Source organism: Pelecanus crispus, chromosome 4 (assembly GCF_030463565.1).
Source record: "Pelecanus crispus isolate bPelCri1 chromosome 4, bPelCri1.pri, whole genome shotgun sequence".
In the NCBI taxonomy this organism is placed as follows: domain Eukaryota; kingdom Metazoa; phylum Chordata; class Aves; order Pelecaniformes; family Pelecanidae; genus Pelecanus; species Pelecanus crispus.
Window position 1 is genome coordinate 45,043,971 of NC_134646.1, and position 27,697 is coordinate 45,071,667.

General features: G+C 38.7%; 1 protein-coding gene across 1 annotated transcript in view; it reads left to right on the top strand.

Annotated features, from left to right (window-relative positions):
* Positions 1–27,697, top strand: part of GALNTL6 (polypeptide N-acetylgalactosaminyltransferase like 6) — a 512,334-nt gene that overhangs the window by 109,772 nt on the left and 374,865 nt on the right. The window contains exon 2 of the mRNA XM_075709495.1: positions 27,352–27,360. Coding sequence (XP_075565610.1) covers positions 27,352–27,360 — 9 coding nt within the window. The remainder of the gene's footprint in view (positions 1–27,351; positions 27,361–27,697) is intronic.

The window sequence follows — 27,697 nt, forward strand, 5'->3', positions numbered from 1 at the left end:
TGATTGAGCCACAGATTATTTCAACTCTGGCCTTGAGTTTCTGATAAAAGAACAGAAAGAATTTGTTTCTTCCTCAAAAAAGGTTGTTAAATTTAAATTATGGATAACACATGATGAGAAAATCTGCATACTATTCACAGATGTTGTCCTTGATGTAATTAATCTTCTTTTGTAAATAAAGTTTAGCAAGATGTGGGTGGTTTTCATGAGTGGTTTTGTTAAAAGAAGTAGTAGACTTCAGTAGAAACTCTTGAACTTTAAATTCTAATCTGGCAGGGTCCATTTAGAGCACGTAGTACTTAACTACATGTTCAGAAAACAGCACGAAAGTGAGTGGAGGAAAGATTGCAGTTGCTGCTGTGATGTGATGTATACACTAAAAAGACATGAAAGTAGTGTGAAATACACTGGACTTTTGCTCATTTTCAATTAACTATCATCTAAATGCAGTGTATCTAGAATCAGACACAATAACCAGGAATTGAGGGGGGAAAAAAGGCTGCAACAGTTAGCTGTAAAAAAAAAAAAAAAATTAAAAAGATCTACTTTCGGAGCAGTTTCTCAGAACAGTAACATTTTCAGTAATGTTCATTTCCCACGACTCTGTTACTTTACATCAAGCTTCCGTCTATCTTCATAATTCAACATTATAGACATACTCAAGTTTGATATTATAGTATTTTGAAGAAATCCTAAATTTTAGCTTATTTTGCAGAGAAGTACAACTCGTTAAAGGAGGGGATTTTATTTTTTAATGACAGTTAAATTCAGGTGTAGATATACTTGGGTCCTTCTGACGTTGTTTTATATAAGGAAGAATACAATATGGTACTAATTTTAGTAAGAATAATACAGTAAAACATGCAAGGTAACATGAAAAGTTAGGAACGTATACCATAAGGCAGGTGCTTTTAATCTTCCATATTATTAAGAAACAGACATTTGTTTAAATGTATTAATTGGAATATTAGCAAGCAATGATAGATAATTAGTCATGCTAGTAAATGGAGTGCTAACACTACATTTAGTGTTAGCATTTAGTCATTAGGTACAGTCTTTGCCAGTGGCACTTTTTGACCTTTTGTGTAATGACAAGATTGTTAAAACTAGACGGACATGAGAACACAAATTCAGAAGAAACAATTGCAGTTTGCATATTTTCTCTCTATATTCCTTGGCAGAATCAGGAAGGGTTCTCGGAAAGTATCTAAAATGTTAGGAGCTCTGAAGTCAATGAAGATGAGAAGATGGACTTTAGAAAGTGGGGGAAAGGTGTAAATCCAAGCCAACCCCTTCTAGCCTGGCGTCTGTTGAATTTAATGTTGCCAAACTCATCAGAATAACATGAAAATAATGAGTTTTCAATTTATGATGTTTGAAAAGGTTGTGCTGAACTCTCAACAGAATACTTAGAATTCTAAATTTGGGTTTTAAATAATAATGATCATTTTGCATAAAACATACTTCAGTTATGTGGGAATTCCCCCACTTCTGAAATATATGCTTATCCTTTTTTAGCAAGATATGGTACAGGTTAATGTGTGCTGTGAGCTGGTAAAGTACTATATACCATTTCAGTCATTTCTTGAGGTCCTCAGACTTGATGGACTCCTCAAAGCCATGTCTCTTGGCACTTATTTCGCCAGCTCTGCAGTCCTTCTCTCCACCTCAGCCATCTCTGGTCCCCATTGCACCACCCTCCTGTGTCCTCCTTCCATTCAGAGCCTCCTCAGGCCCTGCTCATGCTTCATTATTCCTTGCTTTTCAGTGCCCACTGATTGCTGTGGATCTCTGGCGCAGTCGTCCAAAACAGTCTGCCAGTTTTTCTGTCTTTTCTAACCTGAGTTCCCCAAAACTTGCGTTGGTCTTTCCCAGCTATTTTGGATCTTCCTGAAACTATTGGGATATTCCTGTTACCACAGGCAAGGTCCTGTGGCAAGGACCTCCCTGTTGTCTACATGCAGAAAAGTTTTGAAGTGGCTGTGATGAAATTAAATTCATAGCAATCAGCAAGTAGAAAATAGAAAAAAAATCCAATAAGCTGTTATCTTACAGCATCTCTTCTTTCTTGCCAGACCTGCGTGACTATTTTCTTAATTCCTTCAGTATGAAAAGGTTTCTAGTACATTTTGACTTCATTTCTCTTTCAAGTTGTATCCTAACATTGTAGATAGTTTAATAATAAGGATACTAGTAAATCCTCAAAAGCAACTGTATCTACCTACCTACTTAACTGTTTGTATCCCTGTATTTCCAGTTATTTCAGCTAGACTATTTATGATTATTAAGTGGCTGTACTTGTTAGCAGGGCAAAAGTTAAACAATTAAGTAATAAACAAAGAGATATGCAAGGAGGAAGTTAGGAGTAGAAGTGTAATTTAGAAATCTATCATAAAGGCCAGATCCTGTCTTTATGCTGAAGATTTAAATGGAAAGGTCAATACTTTTAATATCCTCTTTGGCTCATCAGATATGCTGTTAAATGTCAGGACTTTACTAAGGTGCATACTAAATTTGTCTCCAATATTTTGGTCTCTCAGTCTTTGTCTGGGCCTGTTGTTTTTCCAAAGTGGCAGAAGACAGGCCATCATTTTAAGGTTTCCAATAGTAAGCATACTCTGGGAATTTTGGAGGGGGAGGTGAGTCACAGTTTTTGTATGATTGTAAAAACCTGTCGTGGTTTAGCCCCAGCCAGCAACTAAGCACCACGCAGCCGCTCGCTCACTCCCCCTACCCCGATGGGATGGGGGAGAGAATCGGAGGAGTAAGAGTGAGAAACACTCCTGGGTTGAGATAAGAACAGTTTAATAATTGAAATAAAGTAAAATAGTAATGCTAATAGTAACAGTATAATAATGATAATAATAATAATGATACACGAAGCAAGTGATGCACAATGCAATTGCTCACCACCCGCCGACCGATACCCAGACAGTTCCCGAGCAGCGATCGCTGCTCCCTGGCCACCCCCCCGCCCCAGTTTATATACTGAGCATGACGTCATATGGTATGGAATAGCCCTTTGGTCAGTTTGGATCAACTATTCTGGCTGTGCCCCCTCCCAGTTTCTTGTGCGCCTGGCAGAGCATGGGAAGCTGAAAAAGTCCTTGACTAGCATAAGCAGTACTCAGCAACAACTAAAAACATCAGCATGTTATCAGCATTCTTCTCCTACTAAATCCAAAACACAGCACTATGCCTGCTGCTAGGAAGAAAATTAACTCTATCCCAGCCAAAACCAGGACAAAACCTTACTAGGGATGGTGCTTCTCAACATCATTACACTGAGCTTATGCATGGAAGGAGAACCTGCCTTCTTCCTCTTCCACTCACTGTTGCTACTTAATTGACTGACCCGTCAACTGCTGTTCTTCAATTGCTGTGTCCCCTGCAGCTCTCTATTGATTTTCTTGTAAAAAATGTTCACTGAGACAGCTGCAGTTGAATCTAGGGGTTTTTTTTTGTTGTCGGACTTTGCTTTCAATTAGTTTAAACTTTTCTGTTTAAACAGACAAGTCTGTGGTCTTCACTCGCAATGGATATATAGTGTAGAAATATATTAAACAATTATGGTGGCCTAAAACATTCATTAAAATTGTAATACAGTAAACATTTATTATATCAGCAATAGCAGGCTGCACACCACTGGCTAAATAACAAATGTGTCAAAAAGATATATTAGTGGAATTTTATTTAGCTTTTCCCTTACACTGTAACCCGGAAAAGAAACTCTAAATCTCAAAACACTGGTTAGGAAAGTAACTGAGATGGAGAATGAATTGTTGAATGAATTACATAAGAAAGTATTATGTTGATTTCATAAAAATAAATTGATAGAAACTTTTTTTTATTTGTGGCTTTTAGCCTGATGGTTTTATAACCAAAAAGGTAATTATATTTTTCATTAATTTGTAAATCCCTTGGTAAAGGAAGTTCTATACAGTATTACCCTTCTTTTTGTTAAAATGAATAATATATTTTCAGAAAATAAAAGCATTTTGAACAGTTAGATTTTAATTTTATTAGTGAAGTGATTCACCTCTCTTCAGCTCTACATGGAATAGAAAAGTGTGTGTCTAACTTTTGCTCTGTAATTATCTCTGCACACGCCTAGCATGACTGCTCATCTAAATCAAGAAGGCATTCATGTTTAGACACATCCAGTTTGCATGTGTGAAAGACTTTGCTCCTTACCAATCCATATGTCCAGTTTTTCCAAATTGCTAAGAATTTGGAAAAGCCCAAATCCAACTCTTTACGGGGCTGTAGAAAACCTCCCTCTGCCATCTCACAAATACTTTATTTGTGGAATAAATGGAACACATGATCTCCCAAACCGGCACTACAGCTCATCTGCTGGTATAAAATCAGTTGTGTGTGTAGGCCTTTAGATCAATAGACAGGCTGAGCGGGGCAGTAAAGTTACTGATAGAGGGCAACCCAGATTAAATTAAATCAGGACACATTCAATTAGGTTTAGCAGAGACATTAGGAGGGAGCACAGCATGAAAAAGAGCAGCAGAATTGTGAAAGCATCACAGTGCTGCTGACAGCTGATGTGCACCGTGAGTGTCTTTTATACCTGCCTACAGAAATATTATTTATTGACACCTGTGCTGAGTTTTTGGTGTGTATTTGGGATGCAGTAGTAGTATAATTGCATATAAAAACAAATACTAATCTAACATTAGTACAGTAGCTGTATGTAAAACACTTGGTTGTTTCAAAGCCATGAGTTTATGAAGCCTGTCAAACAATTCTGCCTTTCTCAAGCATAAAGCCCTGAAGAATATGATAGAATTACTTTATCTGAAACTGTAAAACGCCACACTACATATAATAGTTTAAAATGAATGAACAGAACAGAATGCAGTAATTTAAGTGTTTGTGTGTTTGATCAGAGGGATGGAGTCTAACCAAGAGTTTTTCATTGATATAAGAGCATGTGACAACATTGTCCCATTGGCACTGAGAGAGTGATTCCAGCCATAAGAATTCCTGGTCCCTCGTAATTCCATTTACAGTTGTGCATTGCCTACTATGAATTCTTATTTGATTAAAAAAAGACGAATGTCATACTAATTTATAATGTAGTAGATTGGAAGGAGACAGAAAAATAGAATACTAGTCTCCTTTTTTCAGTTTTTTTTAAATGGAATAGTATCTAGTGGGTTGGTTTAGAAGAAACATTGAGGTCACATGTAATTCTGTTCCTTTATGTAAAACTTTACTCATGAACGTCAAGTGAGAATAAGTAAATCCTCTCAGTAGTTTCAAAAGGCCTTAAAAGTATCCTTAGTGCTTTAAAATAAAAATACCATCATACACATTTATTTGTTCTCATCACAACTACCTGTGGCCTGTCCAGCCAGTTTTAACGAGTTGATGTCTGTATTTTGTGTGAGTAGTCTAAACTGTGACATCTAAACTACATTTTTAAAGTTAAGAGTTTCAAAGCTTCTGCTTCCCCACCTGTTGCGTTTTCAGTTGCATGAGGTCTTGCAAATGGGCATAACCCGTGCTAGAGATTGTGATAGTTTAAAAGGATTGCCGTATCTTTTATCTTCATTTCATTTTTTAAAGATTAATTACATCGTCATTAGGCTAACTAATACTACAATGTGGGGAATAATTACAACTTTGCTGTGTATCAATATCAGAGTACAGAAAGGCCACAGACAGTTTTAAGGCCCACAGCGCTGTACCAGCCTCCTCAAAGGCACAGTTGGCTCTGTCAAAAAATTCTTCCCTGAGGTTTTGAAGGGTTGTTAACTAAGCCAGTATATTATGTTGTTATGTGTTTAGAGCCTGTGTGTGCGGTCAGCATGGGATATTCAGTGGAATTAAACATCAGCTCACTGGCAGACTGAAATCTGGGGATTCAGGCTCCCAGCCTCGTCTGAGCTCCAGTCCCGGGAGGACTTGCCAGTGCAATCTCCCTGAACATGCTGGCAGTGGTTTTTTCCCTTTTTGCTCTTCGACACCCTTACTGCTCCCTGGGCTGTATGGTAAGGAAATCTTGCCATCGGTGGCACACTGCTACAGGGGAGCTAGCCGTGGCCTAGGGTAATGATGGTACAATAGATACTGTCACAGAGTTCTGTACCAATGAATTTCAGCCCCAGCTGTTTTTCTCAAAGAGTGTATTTCCGAATATGTTGAAGGTAAAAATCAAAATCCAAAAGAATTAGGATGACAGAACCTCTCATCCTCTTTCCTGCTGGAAGGGAGGGCTCTGATCCTGCCCTCCCGCTGCTGCATAACCCACTGCTGTCAGCTGGAAACAGAGGTACAGTCTGCACTTTGTATGTTAGCATCCTGTATGTAACAGTCAGCTCTTGGACTGTTGTTAAGACGCTCCTGAGCCTCTTGTTTCCCTGCCAGGATTACAAACTCTTGGTTTTTGAGCAACCTCTTGGAAAACAATTAATGCAGAGCAGTAATGAGCTACGTCTGTGAACTCTGCAGACAGTGAGAGTAGGAATCTCCGACTTCCGATTTTCATTTCAGAAGTTTTATTCTGCAAATAGTAACGCACAAAGTTGCTTCTTTTGTGCAGGGTAATTTTTAAGCAACTCCTCGAGAGATTAAACATTCAGGTTAAACATTCGTAAGATTCTTTGTTATCTAATTAAGTTCTGATAGGAGCCATGCTGCCCTGTGCAACGTGTGAAAATATTGAAAAATGGGCTGGGTATTTTTAAATTATTAGTTCAACAGAGGGAAAGAAATCCTGAGTTTTCTGATATCTGGAGTGTACACTGCTCACAGCTAGAAAGCAATTCACTATGATAAGTGTAAGTGTGAAATGAATATGAAAAGATTAATGAAAATAATGGAAAAGTTTTGGAGCAGCGTTGGGTTTAAATTTGTTCTGGGTACAAAATACGTAATTACAAGTACTATAATCTTTTTTCCTATGATAATATTCTAAAAATTAGAGGATAATTAGTGCTAAGCAGCATTCCCTTGTATTCATTTCTTACTACATGCTTTTTACGACATTCTCAAGTCATTCCACTCAGGGAGGTACTACATTTAAAACATGTTAATCCTTCATATTCTAACCTTGATGTGTTTTTCATGACTGAAAACAAGGAAGGACATTCATCCTGCTCTTAAAGCTCCAAGTGGGGCTTGCATTATGTGTTTTCTCTTGAGCATCACCTTCTTTTGGGGTCTGTATGTACAATTCTATACTGGCTCCAGGGTAAGGAATTGTCAAAGCTCTGAAATGCAGCCAGGTCCCCTGTGAATCCTGCTCACCTAGCAAACGTACCTATAAGGTACCTTCTTTATTACTGGCAGGAGAAAAGCTCGTTCAAAGTTCATTCTTGATTGAACTTCCAAACTGAAATCTCCTTCTACTCTATCCTTCGTCTGAATTTGAACACTTGCCCCCGTTGGCTAATTCTGAAAGAGAAAATTATCCATCATAACTTAGTTTTCTTCTGAAGACTCACCATTAGACTTAGGAAATTTAGACACAGATCCCCTAGAGTGCTAGATGCTTCATTGCTAATGACATCAATGGCAACTCCTTGTGAAAATGTTCCAGACATTAAATATTTTCAATACTAGAAGGTCTAAAACAATTTAGAAATACTTTAAATTGCACAAATTATTTAATGTATTACTTTGAATTAGGTTATATTGTATTAATGTAGTATAATTGGTACAAAGGAGTTAGTAAAGGTGATGTCTTTTAATAGAAGAAAAAAGGTAAGCAGACTGATTAAAGCATCAAGCAGAAAAATTATGTGTGCTTGTTGCTGATCAGAAGAAACCCATGTATTAGAAGAGTATCATCTTTTGAATTCAGAAACTAATATACTTTATTTACTTACTACATTGCATGATAGTTTAGAAATTTATGTACCTACAGCATTTGTCAGTACTGTTGTAAATAATTGCCATTGATGGCCTTCACTTTTTTTAACTTTTTTTTTTTTTTTTTTAAAGTTAGAACAGAGCTGGAATTTATGCTCTGCTCTGTTACTATTTCCTGGGCATGTCTGACAGCTGAGCTATTTGCTTGACTGTAAGATTTAGAAGTTTGAGGAAGAAAGAGGACAATTCATCTCTCAACCCCAAATTAAAGTCTTTCTGACGTTTTGATGTAGTACTTTACACCTCACTAAGTGAGTGTCGAGTGGAGGCACTGACATCTGACACTACAAAGACTAAAATATTCATGCGTACTATAAATACAGAATGTAAGAAATAGTGCTCTCTACCCACATTCATTGCTAGGAGTTAAGGCCGATATATTAATCATGTCTTTGGTATCCCCCTCTGTACTTTCATTCACTTTCCCAGAACCAAAGATAAGACATGCAGCTTTTGAGCAAGTTTTCATCTTCCGTTGTTTTGAATGCTGGTTGTGTTGGAAAAAGAAGGCAGAAAATCTCCATTTAAAATTTCCAGTACTCAGGCTTTATGCAATCCTCTTAAAAAAATAATCTTTTAAAAGAAGGAGGAAAAAGGGAATCAAAAATCGAGTTTATATTGTTTATTGTAATAAAGTAATTATTACAATTGCTTTTCTTTCTTACTTTCTGTGCTTCAGCAAATCAGAAACTATTGTCTCTCTTTAAAATCTCTCTAAATAATTTAAAATCTCACACTCTGTAATGATTAGATGGAGCCATTCAGCATGTCATTGGCATATCCACTACTCAAAAAAAGCCGTATACAGAGGAATTGCATCAATCTGAAGAGGGCCTAATTTCTTTCAAAAATTATCTTTTGCACACAGGAAAAACTATTCCTTCTATTCTGTTCTGTTCTGTTCTGTTTTCATATTTCTGTGCACCTTGTAGTCTATCTTTGGAAATAAAGAGCCAGCATTTGTTCTGTGTCTGTCTTCACTTTTGAACAGGCATTGGGGCAAGCAAGTCATCGTACAGTACAAACTGTATTAGAGCTATAATTTCTGCTAACTGTTGTCCCACTGCTCCAATATAAATCTTCTTTTGTGAATATTTCCTCAAGTGATAATACGTCTGATTCTGGCCACTCGTGTACTACTGTTGAAATGCTTTACTATTTTGTATGCTTGCAGGAAGGAGCTGGAGTAAAGTGGAAGAGAAGGAAAAGCATTTTCCTGTCCTCACTCATGAATGTTTGTTTTTAGCTTAATGAGAGGAACAGACAAAGTTTGTGGTCCACAAAGACAGAAAACATTAATTTGAAATAGTATTTCAAATACAAAGAAAATACAAATTTTGTTTGTTTGTTTCAGAAAGTTGTATTTTTTAGCCATATCTGTGATGGAAAAAAAGAGAGGCAGATAATTACTTTTTGATTTTTAGGGTCATCAATATTGCTTTTTATACAGCTGATTTTTTTTTCATTTCTGGTTTGTGAATTCAGTTGTTGGATGGGTTTGTGCAAATGTCAAGTTTCAGAATTAACTGTATGTGAATGACTTAGATATACCAAACAAATGCATTAATTCAGCTGTATTCAGTATTTCTCACATACTCTTAAACTCAGTCACTGCCCAGTCAGTTAGTTTTTTCCTTTTTAGCACAGATTATAAGATATCATTCTTTGTCATAGTATAAGCATTTAAACATTTACAAAAGTGAAACAGAGGAAGATAAATTCAGGTAGTTTGGAAAAGAGCATTTTCCAGTTGTACATGTAACTGACTCACAGCAGATTTAAGGAGAAATTAATTTTTATTTGGTTTGTGCAGAACTCAAAAGGTGCTGAGCTCATCAACATCATAAATTCCTTTGTGCCATTGGTACCCTTTCAAGATTCCTTGAACACCGGTGGAAAACTTTAGTGTTGTTGACATCAAATTACACTAAAAAAAAAATCCAACAAAAAATCCCCAAACAAAAAAATCACCACCCAAAACCAGAATACAAGTAATTGAGAGAACACTTGCAGTCAGTTGAAATCTTGATAACTAAATACAAAACTTCTTCCAGATAAATATATGAATATTAACTCTTTATATGTAAGAAGATTGTATTTGTGTTGTAAAACTAAGAAAAACATTAATTAATTACTCAGTAGAGAAAAAAAAGTATAAATACCAAACCAAATGATATTCAATAAAATAGAAGAGACATGGCCATTCTGCCACAAATAAATATATATATATATATATATATATAAAAAAATAAATTTTCCTATTTTTCAATAGAACATTCATAAAAGTATAGAAATATAGAAATTCATTTGTAACAACCAAGAGTATCCATTTTGTTCCTGTGTCTTCCCTAGGACTTTATTCCAAATGCACAAGGAGACAATACCATTTTCACCTGGAACATTTTCTTTGTACTCACCACAATATTTTTTCTATACCAAATGTTCTTGTTTCTTTCTTGTTCTTGCTTTATTATTAAATCAATCTATTATTAATCATAGAAGTATGATTATGACCATTAAAGTTGGGGGGGGGTTAATTGTTTGCTGTTGTTTTGCATTGAATTTCTGTCCCACCAATTACAAAGTTATTTAAAATATTAAGGAGTTTCTGGTACTTTGTAACTAGCAGAGGAACTCTGGGAGAGGAATAGAAATGGTAGCAAAACCTAGATTAGAATGATGAGCGTGGTAAAACTATATAAATGGGACTTTTTGAAAAACAGATTCTAAAGTTTCTACTTGACGTTACAGAGACAGTTTTAAAAAATTACTTTTCATTCTCTGATATTAATGACCATAAAAATACTTATTTTTAGTATACATGGGTTTTGCCAGATAATTCTGTAGTGCTCTTTGCCATATGTCAAGTTGACTTTCCTAAAGCAGTTTAAATTCTAGCTTGAATAGCTCACTGTTGAAAAGTTAAATCAATACTGGATAATTAAAAGACAATTATTACTAAGAATATTACCTGTGCAATTAATTATTTAAATTTCTAGCTGTGCTTCTGAGATGTTTTTGGGAGTAATGACGATCTCTGTTGCATTGTCAGCAATACTGTCTCTTACGGAAATGGACTGAAGTTCTAGAGTCTGGGTGTGATATAAACTTAATATGTCATAGATACCATATTTCACTATAAAGTTATTATCTTTCTGTGACCTGACAGGATTATGGAAAATGCTTGTGGTGTGTGGATTGGGAAAGTATTTGGTTTTTTAAAAAACAGGTTATATTATTTCCACTGGTGAAGTAGTTACTATACTGTAACTTTGCTAAGTTAGACTCAAATAGCAATTATAGAAAATTCTGTAATAACCTTCCTAAGAATGAGATATGCAGTTTCTTTGTGATTTCTGCTCTGTCAATATAGTCATTTCTTGTACTTCTCCCTTACAAATCCACTCCAAAAACACTTGTTAGAGAACTGACTTGTTACAGTGAATTTAACATGTAAGTTTATGACCATTGGTAAATGTAACGCTAAGAAAAACCCTAACTATTGTTTAGTTAGAACATTGCTTTGAAAGCCACAGCAGTTTTTCAATATTACTAAATTTTTAGAAGTTTTCTTTTGTTAATTGTGTTTAGATTGCTTAAACTATGGGGAGTTTGTTGTTGTTGTTACTGTTTCTTTGTCTGTCTTAGTACACAAAAATGTTGGGTTTTTTTCATTTTATGGGTGGTCTTTAAGTTCTTTTTTATTATTCTTACACAGCTTAAAGTTCTTGATAGAGTTTGCAATTTCTTGTTTATCAGCTTAGAGTTCTTCAGTTTCCTGTTTGTATGAAATCAAGCATTGTGTCGCAGGATGCATGAAACTTCCCATATGGTGTTTGAACCTCTGCATTAGTTAAAAAGTAACAAGCCAAAATCTGTGAATGTGAAAATAGTGTCTCTTCCCCAAGATCTTTTATGTACGCAACACGAAGTGACTATGGGTCCATGACACTATTTTCCTTGTTCTTAAATTTTAAGTTGGAGCAAAAAGAGCTAGAGGAGGGACTAGAACCTCCATGATATTGAAACACCTGTTTTCTTTTGTAGTCACCTACCGCCTGGTTTCAACTTTGACCTTGAAATTCCTAGTCAGAAGATGACTGGTATCAGAAAATTAGTTAAGGCCAGACCCAGAGTCTGGCTAACCTCCTCATCAGTGCCTCATTTGCTTTAAATAGGCACAGACATTTGGCTGTGAATATTACTATAATTCAATTAGAAGAATTGACATGGGTATTTACATTTATTTCATGTTAATGAGAACAGTTTCACGATTGATGTTACTGTGCTCCTTTCTTCATCTACTGCCTGTCATTTTGTCATATTACTGTACTCAGTAGAGTCAGGACTGACCCTGCATAATACACTGTCTTTTGTTCTTTTCCATGTATTGTTTTCCCCTAAATTTCTGACAACTTTGTGTATCTTTGGAGAGCCCTTTTTTTCTTAATAGTTGCATCCTTCATAATTCAATACTTGCATTTGTGGATGACGGGGTTGGAAGGAGAGTCTGGTTCAATGACTCCATTCCAACAGCTTCAAAGTTATTTATGACTTTCTACAGAATACTCATTAGACTCCCCCTCTGCCTCTCCCCAGTTCTTTTGTGAACACTTTCCAAGATGATGACCCTGTTGCCTTTCTTTCAGCAAAACAACCCAATTAGCCTCACTAAATATGCTTGCATTTGTTTAGGCTTATTTTTCTTTTCATACTTTGAGGGCCATTTCTTCATGTTCTGACAGTAACTACTTTATATATACCTTTTCATTGTTTTCATTAGCTCTCCTTATGTATTTATAAAGAGTTACTCTACTCTTTCAATCGTATTTTTTTCCTCTAGTGTATATTAACTCATTTCTCCTACCTGTTTCTTTATGCAGTATGTCTTCTAATTTTTATCTCGCTTCTTGCTCTTGCATTACAGAATACCATTTTACTGTTCTGCATTCTTGCTACCACTATTCTGACTATACAGATTAGCAGCATATTTATAGTATTCTCTGCTTAGCTGTATCAATACATCGGAAAGAGAAATAATTGCCCCACTAGAGCTGTCAGTACAGTCCGTCTGTGTACAGTCTGTAGCATACAGTGCTAATTTTGTAATTCTGTTCATGTTCAGTATATTGTATTTTATTCCTCACATCTTTTCCTGCAGTGCTGTTCCCTAGTCAGTATTTTCTGTGGTTTATATTTGTCCCTTAGAGCTTTTCCTCTCCAAGTGTATCTTGATAAAGTCTCAGTCAAATGACTGTCATATTTATCCAGTAATATTACATCTTTAGTCAACACATTAACCATTTTGTATCTTTGACTACAAATGAAGTTTAGAGTATGTTTTTTCCTCGTCATTCTTGAAAAAATGGTGATTTCACCTTATCCTTGCTTACCCCACCTCCTTCCTATTTGACAGAGCAGTGGTTAAGACATAATCTTGTTTTTTATCACCTTTGTATTAATGCTGTGCATTTTTCAAATGTGCTTGTGTACTATTTTTGAAATTCAGGGATTGCCACTGAAATTCAGGGGTTGCCACTTCCTGTGGTTCTGGGACACTTGTGTTCAGGGCTATAGTATGTTACCATAAATACAGCAATAGTTGTTAATTTCTGTGGCTATGTTATTGGTTGTGCAGGCAGTTCTTAGGGTCTTAGTAAGACATAGAGTACAGAGTATGGATTTGCAGAAGTTTTCCTCTCTTACAATGCCTTTCAAAACCTTCCTATTAATAGAAATGCTTACCGTAGAGGGCAAAGGAAGCAATGCAGATGTTGACATCGTGAAGTAGCCAGTCTAACAGGGTGAGGGTGTCATCAGCACATCACACACAGAGATGTTCCAAGCAGCAGTAATTTTGTGGGCTGAATGTTTAAATAAGAGCTCCTGCTTCCCCTCTCCTTTGACACTTGACATTGAATCAGTATTACCTTCTGTGTGCTCTTCTCTTCAGCTGCACTGTGAATCTGAGCTGGGTTAGATTCATGGCAGTGTTGCCACCTGTTTCATGTTACTTGATTTGCTCTTCTGCAACTCTTCAGTTCAGTGTAAGAGAGCTCTTGAATCTGTTCAGGAGTATCATTTGGGCTCTCTTGCTAGTAATCAGTGACATATTTCAGTTGTAAATACAGTACAAACAGATAGAGTCGTTTAACTTCTTATGGAAGAAATGGAAGGCCATTAACATAATCATAAGGCTATTTAATTTCTGCAGCTATAGTATACTCACCAGGCGTGAATCATGGCTATACAAGTACATGCATTCAATTCTTGATCTTTTTCTCAGCCTTACCAAGACAAACGCAGAGTTTCTACAACAGTTGTTTAAGCAACAGGGAAGAACCCAACATATCCCAGTTGAAATCAGCTAGATAGCAAGCTAGTGCTCAGAGCATAGAAAACTGAATATGGCATAAGAGTACGCCAATAACAGATCCATTGTATTGTGAAACACCATGAGGCGGTATGCAGAGGACCCAATTTCTGTATTTTTGTTGTATTAGACATTTTTTTCTTGGACCATTAGTTGACAGTTATGATATTGCAATATGAAGTATGAACTTAAAGAAGAAATGGTAAGCTACTGAAAAAATTCACAATATTTACTTTATTTTCTGAATAAAAGTAAAACATTATGTTATTATATTGCATTATCAATGCATAATTGGTTTCTAACTGACCATTTTATTGATTTTTTTTTTTCTCTTTTAGAATTTGAGAAGGGAACAGCTCTCCTTTGATGGTTATATGATGTCTCACACACTATACAATGCAGAAAATAAATATCATAAAAGTAGATCTCTGTAGTTTGCCAAGTGTAAGGAATGTAGATGCGGAATCCCCATATTCATGTTTCATGGAGTTTATGTCAAGGATTCAATTATTCCTGTTATTTCCAATAGAATAATATATGAAGGAGTATTTAGTCTTGAGAAAGTAATGAATTATATGACTACTTAATTTAATGTGACTTACCTTACAGTAGGGCAATAAATCATATGCATCCTTAGATTGGCTTTGAAACATTTTTATGGCCAAGATCAGGATGTAAATTGAAAAACTGACATACCATTTTAGAAATAATGATACAGCTGCAGCAGGGATAGAGATCGCCAAGGATAAAGAGGCAGCCTCATTTTCTGAGGTAATTGCACCTGTGCTCCTCTCATGATTTTTGACATTGCAGGAGTGTGGCCTCAGAAAGTGACTTCAGTTTATTGCTAGCGGTTCTGTTCCTGTCTGGGACAGGGAAAGTGTAATCCTGGGGTCACATCTCTTAGGAAGTAAGTTTTGTGATTAAAAAATATTTTTATGAACAAATTACGGATTTATGGTTTACCAGGAAGCTGTGGGCAGTGGATAAGAAGTATTTTGGGTCTAATTATACAACTCTTTTTTGCTAATTGTTTTTTGTGCCTTTGACTGTTCAAGTGGTTTCTTTCTCGCTCAGTTGTTCACTCTCTTTCCTCTACCCCTTTGAGGTTAGGTAAATGAGGTTCGGGTTGTTATGTGACATTACAGATCACCTATAGATTCCAATATTTTGATCAGGAGCTACCAAAGTTTTTGCTTTAAGAGACTCGTAACTTGTGGTTTTTTCATTTTTGGAGAATAGCCTTACCTGTCTTTAATTCTGTAGCTAACCTCACTAGCTGTGAATCTGCTGAATGAGTATTAAATTAGAACATTTATTCAGTTCTTTATCTTTTCTTCAGACCTAAGAAAACTTGAATCATTGAGCATGTCACCAAACATGATATATGAGATGATTATGGAGCTATGAGCCATTTAAAAAGTAAGAGATATTAATGATAATCATTATGTTTAACAAGATGTCCGTGTAAAGGTAATGTGTATACAATTTTATTTGCCTTGGAGAACAGTTTAAATGCAGATGAGCAACATAACAAATTCACATTTGAAATATGTAAGGGGAGTTGCACTATACACAAACTTATCAATACTAGGGGCCAGGGCAGCAGGCGGAGGCCCCACAAGGAGCAGAGGATCCCCTGCCCTCTTGCCGGCAAGCAGAAGGAGGGGATCCAGGAGACGGGGGGGAATGGAAACAGGTCCCTGCCCGGGGAGGCAGGCGAATCCCCTCCCGGCCTCCCTCACCTCCCCAGCTGCCCCTACACAACAGATACGGGGCTCTGGAGGTTGAGGGCCAGGCAAGCGGGGAGGGAGGTGAAGGGGAAGGTCCAGCCAGGGGGCTGCCGAGGGTCAGTCAGTCACCCCCACGGATTACGACTGCCCCTGTTAAGAAAAAAAGGAGGGTGATTGTGGTGGGGGATTCCCTCCTGCGGGGAACTGAGGGCCCGATCTGCCGCCCGGACCCATCCCACAGGGAAGTCTGCTGCCTCCCTGGGGCCCGGGTTAGGGACATTACGAGGAAACTGCCTGACCTCGTGAGGCCCTCCGATTATTACCCACTGCTGGTTATACAGGTGGGCAGTGACGAGATTGCAGAGAGAAGTCCTAGGCCAATGAAGAGGGACTTCAGGGCACTGGGGCGATTGCTCGCAGGATCGGGAGCACAGGTTGTGTTTTCCTCTATCCCGTCAGTGGCAGCAAGGAACACTGAAAGGAATGGGAAAACTCACCTGATTAACAGGTGGCTCAGAGGCTGGTGCCATCGCTGGAATTTTGGGTTCTTCGATCACAGGGAGGTCTACACGGCACCGGGCCTGCTGGCGGCTGATGGAGATCGGCTGTCTCCAAGGGGGAAAAGGATTCTCGCCCAAGAGTTGGCGGGACTCATTGAGAGGGCTTTAAACTAGGTTTGAAGGGGGAAGGGGATATAAACAGGCCCGCTAGTAAGGAGCCCAGGGGCGGCATGGCAACATTGGGGGCAAAATCGACAGCCCAGCTTAAGTGCATGTACAGCAATGCACGTAGCATGGGCAACAAACAGGAGGAGCTGGAGGCCCTTGTGCAGCAGGATGGCTATGACATAGTCGCCATCACGGAAACGTGGTGGGACGACTCTCATGACTGGAGTGCTGCACTGGAGGGCTATAAGCTCTTCAGGAGGGATAGGCAGGGTAGGAAAGGCGGTGGGGTGGCTCTGTATGTTAGGGAGTGTTTCGATTGCATAGAGCTTGACAGTGGTGATGACAAGGTGGAATGCTTATGGGTAAGGATGAGGGGGAAGGCTGGAAAGGCGGATGTCCTGTTGGGAGTCTGCTATAGACCACCCAACCAGGAGGTGGAGGTAGATGAGGCATTCTGTAAGCGGCTGGCAGAAGTGTCGCAATCGCTAGCCCTTGTTCTCGTGGGGGACTTCAACTTGCCAGACATCTGCTGGAAATACCACACAGCAGAGAGGCAGCAGTCTTGGAAGTTCCTAGAGCATGTGGGGGATAACTTTCTAATGCAGCTGGTAAGCGAGCCTACCAGGGGAGGTGCCCCGCTTGACCTGCTGTTTACCAACAGAGAAGGGCTTGTGGGAAATGTCGAGGTCGGAGGCCGTCTCGGGCTTAGCGACCACGACATGATAAAGTTCTCAATTTTGGGTGATGCTAAGCGGAGGGGCACCAAAACTATTACCATGGACTTCCGGAGGGCAGACTTTGGCCTCTTCAGGACCCTGGTTGGGAAAGTCCCTTGGGAGGCGGTCCTGAAGGGCAAAGGGGTCCAGGAAGGCTGGGCCCTCTTCAAGAAGGAAGTCTTAAGGGCGCAGGAGCGGGCTGTCCCCGTGTGTCGTAAGACCAACCGGAGGGGAAATCGACCGGCCTGGCTGAATAGGGAGCTTTTGCGGGGACTCAGGGAAAAAAGGAGAGTCTACCGCCTTTGGCAGAAGGGGCGGGCAGCTCAGGAGGAGTACAGGGATCTTGTTAGGTCCTGCAGGGAGGAAATTAGAAAGGCAAAAGCCCAGCTAGAACTCAATCTGGCCAGTGCGGTAAAAGACAATAAAAAATGCTTTTATAAGTACATCAGCAATAAAAGGAGAGCCAAGGAGGATCTCCATTCTTTGCTGGATGTGGGGGGGAACATTGTCACCGAGGACAAGGAAAAGGCTGAAGTACTTAACGCCTTCTTTGCCTCTGTGTTCAACAGCCAGACCGGTCATCCCCAGGGTACTCAGGCCCTTGAGCAAGAGGATAGGGATAGGGACCAGAATGGAGCCCTCATAGTCCAGGAGGAAGCAGTTAATGACCTGCTATGCCACCTGGACGCTCACAAGTCTATGGGGCCGGATGGGATCCACCCGAGAGTACTGAGGGAGCTGGCAGAGGAGCTTGCCAAGCCACTTTCCATCATCTATCAACAGTCCTGGTTAACAGGGGAGGTCCCTGATGACTGGAGGCTTGCCAATGTGACGCCCATCTACAAGAAGGGCCGGAAGGAGGACCTGGGGAACTACAGGCCTGTCAGCCTGACCTCAGTGCCGGGGAAGATTATGGAGAGGTTCATCTTGAGCGAACTCCACAGGCAAGTACAGGTCAACCAGGGGATGAGGCCCAGCCAGCATGGGTTCACAAAAGGCAGGTCCTGCTTGACCAACCTGATCTCCTTCTATGACCTGGTGACCCGCCTGGTAGATGATGGAAAGGCTGTGGATGTCATCTACCTGGACTTTAGCAAAGCTTTTGACACCGTCTCGCATAATATCCTCCTCGGGAAGCTGGCAGCTCACGGCTTAGACAGGCATACTCTTCGCTGGGTAAAGAACTGGTTGGGTGGCCGAGCCCAGAGAGTAGTGATAAATGGTGTTAAGTCCAGTTGGCGGCCGGTCACGAGCGGTGTTCCCCAGGGCTCTGTTTTAGGGCCAGTCTTGTTCAATATCTTTATCAATGATCTGGATGAGGGGATCGAGTGCACCCTCAGTAAGTTTGCAGACGACACCAAATTGGGTGGGAGTGTCGATCTGCTCGAGGGTAGGATGGCCCTGCAGAGGGACCTGGACAGACTGGATCGATGGGCCGTGGCCAACTGTATGAGGTTCAACAAGGCCAAGTGCCGGGTCCTGCACTTGGGTCACAACAACCCCATGCAACGCTACAGGCTTGGGGAAGAGTGGCTGGAAAGCTGCCTGGCCGAAAAGGACCTGGGGGTGTTAGTAGATAGCCGGCTGAACATGAGCCAGCAGTGTGCCCAGGTGGCCAAGAAGGCCAACAGCATCCTGGCTTGGATCAGGAATAGTGTGGCCAGCAGGAGCAGGGAGGTGATTGTCCCCCTGTACTCGGCGCTGGTGAGGCCGCACCTGGAATACTGTGTCCAGTTTTGGGCCCCTCACTACAAGAAAGACATTGAGGTGCTGGAGCGTGTTCAGAGGCGGGCAACGAAGCTGGTGAAGGGTCTGGAGAACAAGTCTTATGAGGAGCGGCTGAGGGAACTGGGGTTGTTTAGCCTGGAAAAGAGGAGGCTGAGGGGAGACCTTATCGCTCTCTACAACTACCTGAAAGGAGGTTGTAGTGAGGTGGGTGTTGGTCTCTTCTCCCAAGTAGCTAGCGATAGGACAAGAGGAAATGGGCTTAAGCTGCGCCAGGGGAGGTTTAGACTGGAAATTAGGAAAAATTTCTTTACGGAAAGGGTGGTCAGGCATTGGAACAGGCTGCCCAGAGAGGTGGTGGAGTCCCCATCCCTGGAGGCGTTTAAAAAACGGGTAGATGTGGCACTTCGGGATATGGTTTAGTCTGGTCTACCCTTGATTAGTCTAGAGTGGGCTTGGTAGTGTAGGTTAATGGTTGGACTGGATGATCTTAAAGGTCTTTTCCAACCTAGATGATTCTATGATTCTATGATTCTATTAATAATATCAAAACTATCAATACAGCATGACTTAGTATCTAATTTAGCAGGCTAAATTACCTGACTAATCTCCCTAGGATCTCTTCAAAGTATATGAGAGAACATGGCTTCTCCAGAGAGTAATTCTTGAGCAGAAGCCTAATTTAAGGCTCTGAATTGTCCTCCAGAGAAGTTTATTGCTCTCCTTTGAATAAGCCAGGAGGTTGGTTAATAATTGCTAATTATTTATCAGCATGCTAAGATAGGTATCCGAAAATGAAATGAGAAAGAATGTATATGAAATGTTGACTTACGGCAATATGGGAGATTCTGTAATTTTAGGCTAAATGGCCCACTTCGGTCTCTTATTTCTATAGTTCCAGACTTCCCCTTGAGGAGCAGCAAAAAAAGGCTTAAAACAGCATTTATGAAAATATAAGATATTAAAATAGGCCTCACATCAGGAATTCACAAGAGAACTTCGCATAGGTGTTGGGCTAAATACATAGGGGAAGACCAGAAGTAGATTGAAAAGAGGGTGTTTGAAAGAACTCATCAATCTACAAATTCTTGGGTGTTACTAAGATGCAGTATCTTACAAAGCCTGATAGGTTTTCCATCCCCTCTGAATTGTCTTTCAAAGACGGTCTCTGCAAGAGATGCAGAGGTAACAACACAGTCATAAATATTACCTTCCTGAAGGTAAGTGTCTTTCCTGAGACCCCATAAATAGCAATTGCTGAGTTACAGCCGGAGAACTCAGCTTGGGAGTTTCGCAGCTATTGCCTTGTAACTAGCAGAAGCTGTAGTGTTGGTGTGGGGATTTTGTTGCTTTGCCTTAAAGTTGCGTGATGGTTACATTAATTGAAATTCAGTATTCTTGGAAAGTCTTTAAATTGATGTCATACTTATAGGTAATTTTCTGCTTGGTAGGTGTTTGTTTGCTGAACATGTGTATGTACAAGTGCATGAGCTCCTCAGCAAACCTCTGAAGTGAGTTCAGTTTCCAGGCTAGGAAAAGCTTTTGAGCAGTACTGAGCTTACAAAAGCCGGAATAAGTGTCTTGAGATTGAGCCAGCTTATGGCCTGGTAGGACCTCCTAAAATAGATTGAATTTGAGCTAGCTCAACCTTCTGCTTAGACTGTTTCCTAAATTGGAGTAATTGCATTAGAACTGTGAAGAGATTTATTATCCCTTCAGTTCTTCCATCTAATTAATTCTGGCCTAATTGTATCCACCTGACTCAAAAAGAATAAAAAAAAAAAGTAAATGGAATACTAATAACATACTAGAAAACTCTACCTACTTTTTGAGGGGGGGTGGTAAGTGGGTGAGAAAGGGAGAGAGTTAGCTTTATGAAAACATTTAAAATATCACCTAGGTTTTCCTGAATGCTGTAGGTATGTCTGTACTGCAGTCAGAATGTATGACGAGCAGATTAGTTAGGCATGCCTGTTCTACCTTTAATCCAACTGGCCTGGATCATCAGTGGTATCATGGCTGCACAGATTTCTATGTGGATTATACTATCTTTACTAGACCTTGCATATTAATTTGTGTGTGTTCACTGCTGTTGCAGTTCATATTCATATGATATCACAGTCATGTGTCAGTGAAGTAATTAGGTAAAACCTCCACTGATGAATTATTGGTATGTTGATTTGATGTAGAGATTTCTAACAGATGTTTAATGTGTTAATAGCATGTCCTATTCATTCTCTGAAAAATGAGAAGCTTGTTGAATAATGTTTGTTTAGCTTTGTGTAACACAACAGAGCAGAGATCCTCAAGCTAGCTCAGGCTGGCAGAGCAGTATTTTCAGATGGCACAAGATAATTGCCTACAGCTGCATGTTAGCAGCTAACACAGTACTCCACCTGGGTTTATATTACTCTGCTTCTCAGTATAGGTAATTAAACAAAGCAGAAAGGATTAAATAAATTTTCCCTCTTTTATATCTGTAGGCTAATATAAGTTCTTAATGTCCTGTTAAGTGAATGAGCTTAAAGTTGAAGTATTGGGAGCAATGAAACAAAAAATTGTCTAATAATGATGTATTTAGTGCTATCCTTCATTGTTTTATGAGGAGATACTCTTCTTGATGCAGATGGATCATTTTGACGTGATTATTTTGGCATGTCTTGTCACAAATGGTCAGCTATGTTTTGTAATACAGAAAGTTTTATTTTCCTAATTAATGGTTATAATTTGAGTTAGTAAGCTCCAGTTTCCTATCAAGATGCTTTAATTTACAGTCCTAACATGGCCAATGCCAGTAAAATGTTCTAGTATATTATCTGGCAGTAAATAAAAACTGTCAAAAAAATCGATAAAAAGAACAGTGCTTAACAAAAGACATATGCCTCATAAATAATATGTCATGACAACTAGCAGCCATAGTAACATATTTGAAGGAAAAGGCTGAAAAAAGTAACCAACCAGAAGGAGCTAATGGGTTATTTTTGCTAGAGATCTGCCATAGACTTTTCCTGTCACAATATTATTGCATTTGTGATAAAGCAAAAGGATTTGTGCTGTGATTTTTTTCTAGCATACTATAGAAATTTCACATAGCAAAGATCAGATTACTTTAATTTTTATAAAGAGCAAGTGTGTCACCCTATCACTAATTCCTTTATATATTAGTATTACATTTGTATTACTCATCTGTCTTAACCCCAGATCTGACTCATTGTTTTTCAAAAATATATGATGCACTTATGCAAAAGGCACATTTAACTGCTTATGAATCATTAGTTCAAATCCTAAAACATAATATTTTGGAAGAAACACATCCTAATAGTTTGGAAATGGCAGGCTAATAGATTTGAAAGAAATCTGTATGTTTCACTTGAATTAGCAAACTAAGTAACTTTCAAATCTCTTGATAGTAATGTAATTCTGATTTTTTTTTTTTTTTTTTTTTTAAATGAGTATGCTGGAAATACTTGTGGTGAAGGGGCATACTTGCTTTAACGCAGTATACGATGGTGAAGTGTAAAATGACAGTAGTAGCATGGAAAAGCCACACCACGAACACCACCCCCCAAAAAAAAACCCCTCCGAAACCCCACAATCCTGTCTCCCCAAAACAAGATATGAAGGTATTGTGAAACAATCGCACTAAAAGTAAGCTTTTAGGGAGATTTCACAGTAAGAGTTAATTAGAGGCTTAGATGAAGCCAGATTTGATGTCATGGAAAGCTTGGAATATGAAGGCCAAAAAGTTTTTAGACAGAAGATGGTGGAGACATAATATAGGGGGTAGGGTATAATGCAGTAGAAAATAGCAGTAAAATAGAATAATAAAGGAAAGCAATTTTGGAGTTGTCATCTTGAATTGATTCAAAATTAAAATTTAGTTAGAAAGGCTGGGGAGGAAGAGAGAGAGGAAGAAGAGATGTGGTGTACAGCTTTAGCAGTTGCAGGAAAAGGAATGGATTATGGCACTAGTGATTTCAAAGAATTTTTGTGCTTTACTTCTTATTTTTGTGTCAGCTTTGCATTTAGCAGGTAAGTTAAAATGTAAGTCTTCCATGTGTTCTCTGATGCAAAGAAAGAGGAAAGAAAGCTGTAACGTAAATGCGCAAGAGTTCCTTGAGTACTTAATGGGCTGATTTATAAAAAGTTCAGTACTTGTCCGATTTATCTGCATTTACTCTGTGGGTGGCAGAACAGCTATTGTGAAGTATTGTCTTCCAGTATTAACATTTTAAAAAAAAAAAATTACATGACATTTAAGTTAAATGTGAGGCTTCACTAATCTTAATACATTCATAGTTTTCCTTTGTTTCATTTGTGATTTTACTGTACAATGAATTCAGTGCTCCTATTACTGTTGGTGAATTGAAAGTGTGTTATTATCGCATCAGCCTTACAGAAGCTGGTATGCGAAATGGTGGCAGGAGCGTAACATCACAGCCCTCCTGATATGCGAGGTGCAGAAGTCATGCTATTTGCTAATTATGTACCTTTTCTTCTGTGAACAGAAATACTGAGTAAGACCAGAAATGATAAAGTGGCATTGACTACCTGCATCATATTTTCAGGAGAGTAGTGTGTCTCAATTCAAACAGCAAAAGAGATCTCTTCTTGAAATTTTTAAGTAAGAAATTCTCCTTTTGGGATGAGGAACATTATTTCTGTTAATTCAGAGGAGAGGCAAAACGACCCTGTAGGTTGTTCTGGATGCTTTTCAAATGTGTCTGCTTCAAAAGCCCTGTGTGATGCTTTTGGTGGATAGTGTGGTATTGAATATGATTTCAGTGTTTCTGTATTCTTACACAGGAAGCATACTGAGGAGAAATACATATTGAGAGTAAAGACCGGTTTGGGTCACGTGGATACTATAAAGAGGATCATCTCAGCACTCAAGGAGTCTGGTCCTCTTTGTCATTTGGGAAAAAACTCCAAGTAGACAGGAATTTGGAAGGTTTTCAATGCAATTCTGTTTTAATTCTCCATTGATGAGAAAATGTATGATAAATGGAAAAATATTTCTTAAAAGAGTACCAAGTGTTACTTTGTGGTGTTAGTACATCCGTGGGTAGATCTTACACTGCTTAGGGTTTTCTACTATTATGGTCAGAATACAGAAATTTGTCCTACTCAAAACACTACTGCCTATAGATCAGATGGAAATGTTCATTACTCTCTATAAAAAGTGTCTCTTTTGGGGTGGGACTGAGATTAATTATCTTCATTTTGGCTTATGCTAGGTCTGGATGTGTCTAATGTCACATCTCCTGTGTGCTTATTGGCACCTTCCACTAATGTGAATGCAAGCAGCCTTGCTCACTTCTCTGTGCCAGTATTGGAAATCTAAATTAAAATATGCTCTCAGCAAGCAGTGCCGCAAAGGTCAATACGAGGAAGAATATTCTATCTGCAATTTGGGCAGCATGAATAGTAGCCAGAGAAACCAGCTGTGGAAAACAAAAGAAAATATAAGCAGATACTAAAAAATACAAAATCATATTTAGAAACCTCAAGCCACAGAATGGAACCCTAAAAAGGGATTTATGATGTATCACTTTTAATTCTGATTTGCAGTCTGTTATTATGATATAATCTGTGGTTCTCTTTGGGGAACAGCAAAGAGCATCTGGTAGCTCTTTGGATTCCTTCCAAACTGCTTTGAAATAGATATGGATATAGTAAAGTAGCGTGAAGGATAGGCAGCTGGTGAGTGTATTGGAACGATGAGAAATTTTTGTTTTTCAGGGTACCCTTTTCTTTACATTCTGGTAGAGTTTATTGTTATGAATGCTGAGTTTAAGATAAAACTTCAGTAAGCTTCTTATTTCAAGTGCTGTAATATTACTTTGCTGTGTGAATGTGTTCACAGCCGTCATTGAAGGTTTCCATAAATTGCACAGCACAGGAATGTGGAGGCTGGCTGAGCTTACCAGTCAGTCTTCAGCACTGCACCGGAGTGACGGAACTGCTTTGAGGCTGTGCCTGCTTTAGGTTCACTGTCTCTTTGAAGTGCCATGTCATGTCACAGCATCACAGCCAGGGAAGTCTGTCTGGGGATGAGGCAGCATAACTGGGAAAGACCGCTGCGGCTGGCTGACTCCTGCAGCTCCAGCAGCCTTTAAAGCCAATAACTCCAACTCTACTGACAGAAAATCCACATAACCTTTTGCAGACTGATGTGAGCTGACTCTGTCAATAGTGTAGGCTGATGCAAATGAGTTTGCTCCTGAGAATAACTGGAAACTCTTTGGTTGTATTTGCACAGTGCAGAATGCAAGCTGACATATGCCATTTTTTGGTTTTGGCCTTGATGGGTGGCTAAGTTTACATCAACAAATAGCGTTGATAGCACAATAGCTGCTGCTGAGGATTCAATGTCTATTTTACATTCGTTCCAGCGTGGTACGCTCTGGACCAGCTCTAGACTGGTCCCATGGACTGAATGCTCGCTAGCTGGTAGCTAGTAGAAGATTTGGAAAAGCTCAGTTCTGTGAGCCTGGGCAGTTAGTTCCTGTATCTCCACAAAAGTCTGTATAGATGTAGCCTGGAAGCCCAAGAAGAGGAAGACCATCATGTAGGTATACGCTACCACATTTTCCTTCCTTTCCTATCTTGGTATTTTAATAAAATATAATCAGTTCCTTTGGAAAACTATATTATGATTTAATTAACCTCACTGTTATGAAATGTCTTTCAGTGTCCTGTCCAATTTCTTTAAATTGCATCATACTTTTAATTATTTCTTGTAATAATTTCATACAAGTCTCTGTGTTCCTTAAGATGATTGTGCTTAAATCTATATAAAAGTTTTATCTTCTGCACCAATGTGATTATTCTCTCTTTATAGTTATTTACTTTAAAAGTATGAATAAGTGATAAACAAGTATGTAAGAAAAGTAATTATATAGGCTATCTAGATATATCAGGTAAAGGCTGATTTCTACCCCCCACACTTCACACACAGTTTCTTATATTTTTTCCCTTCCAGGAAATCTCATCTCATGCTTACAGGATTTTTTTGTTTTAATAGTTACCTCACATAGCGACCTGAATTGCCATTTACTTGTCTAACTCAGCGTACTGATCTCGAAAGATATTGATGCCTATTCAGTGACTTGATATCAGTGAGTGCCCAATATTGGGAGTAAGGTTCTTATAATGAAATCCCTACGCCTTGTGATTTGCTTTTATAACTTCCAACCTGCATGATTAGATCATGTGTACCATATAATGCAAATCAAAGATTCATATAAAATCTACCGTGAGAAGGATGTGTAGGAATTTTCAAGTCTTTTGGTGGTGTTTCTGTTCTTCAAAAATCGCATTAATCGTGGGCATGAGTAGAAGAGCAGTTACGCTATTTATTACCACATATGTCTGTGAAAATGCTTATAGCATCAAAAATCTTACGTATGTTCTCATAGCGAAGAAATGTAATCCTAAAGAGGTGGTTATTTCATTATATGAAATTTTACAGAATTTAAATAGTTTTAAATAATTTAAATATCAAGAAAGAGCTTTATTCTCAATGCTTTCATCAATCAACTATCTCACAAATTTATAAGGAACTTCCCCATCAGCAGAATTGTTTGGGTTTGGTTTTTCTTGGTGCGGATTTGGAGTTCCAAACATAACATCCAAACTGGAGATTTCATGAAGTTGTAATACAAGTAATAGTAAAATAATTTACACGATAAAACACACACTCTTTCAATTCCTTATCAGCCTCGTGATATTCTTAAACTAGGAAAGGTTTTCTGTGTTTACTATACAATTTGCTTGCTCAGAAACAAATTCTTTTTGCTCTCTGTTATTCCAGGACAGTTAATCTATTAATGATAGGGTCAAGTCATTGACAACAGGAGGCTCTTAGTCTTTGTGATTTGGAGCATACTGAACAAGGGAGTAGCTTAATTATTTTTAAAAGCAAAGATACACACAGTAATTGGGAATCTTTGTCTATGTTTCTTTATAATACAAAGTCTGCTTTAAAGTAATTTGACAACAGAACACAGATCCCTATTTGAAGCAAGGGGATTTTTATCAGGGCCTGGATGCGTGAGAAGGTGCATATAGCACTCCCCTCACAGAATAAAAGAGAGTAAGCCTTTGAAAAGCACAGTCATTAGTATGGTCAAAAGTTTAACCTTCCAAAAATAGGCAAGTGCTATTTCTTGTCTCTTATTAGGGAAGCTGTAGATAAAAATGACTCTGAATCCCAACTTGTGGATACCGCGGTGCTCTTGTAGGAGCAAGAAGTTTTTAGTTACATTATTACTCTTAAAACCCACCCACCTGTCCACCCATATTGGACTGAAAAGTAGATGACTTCGCTTTAATGCAGTGGGAGCCTATTTGTTCCTAAAAATCTATGAAGAATATAATGGAGGTCGTTAGTAAAGCAATTCTATTACAACTCTGCATGCAGAGCATTAGCAGTAAGCATTAGAAGCTGCTGGTTCAGTACCTTTGCAGTTTGCCCACTGACTCAAGCAGAAATTGTCCTGAACTCTGTCAGAACATCTTGGGTGGTGATTTTTATTGGTTTCTTTTTCTTCATTGAAGTTTGTTAGTTTGGGGTTGGGTTTTTTTTTG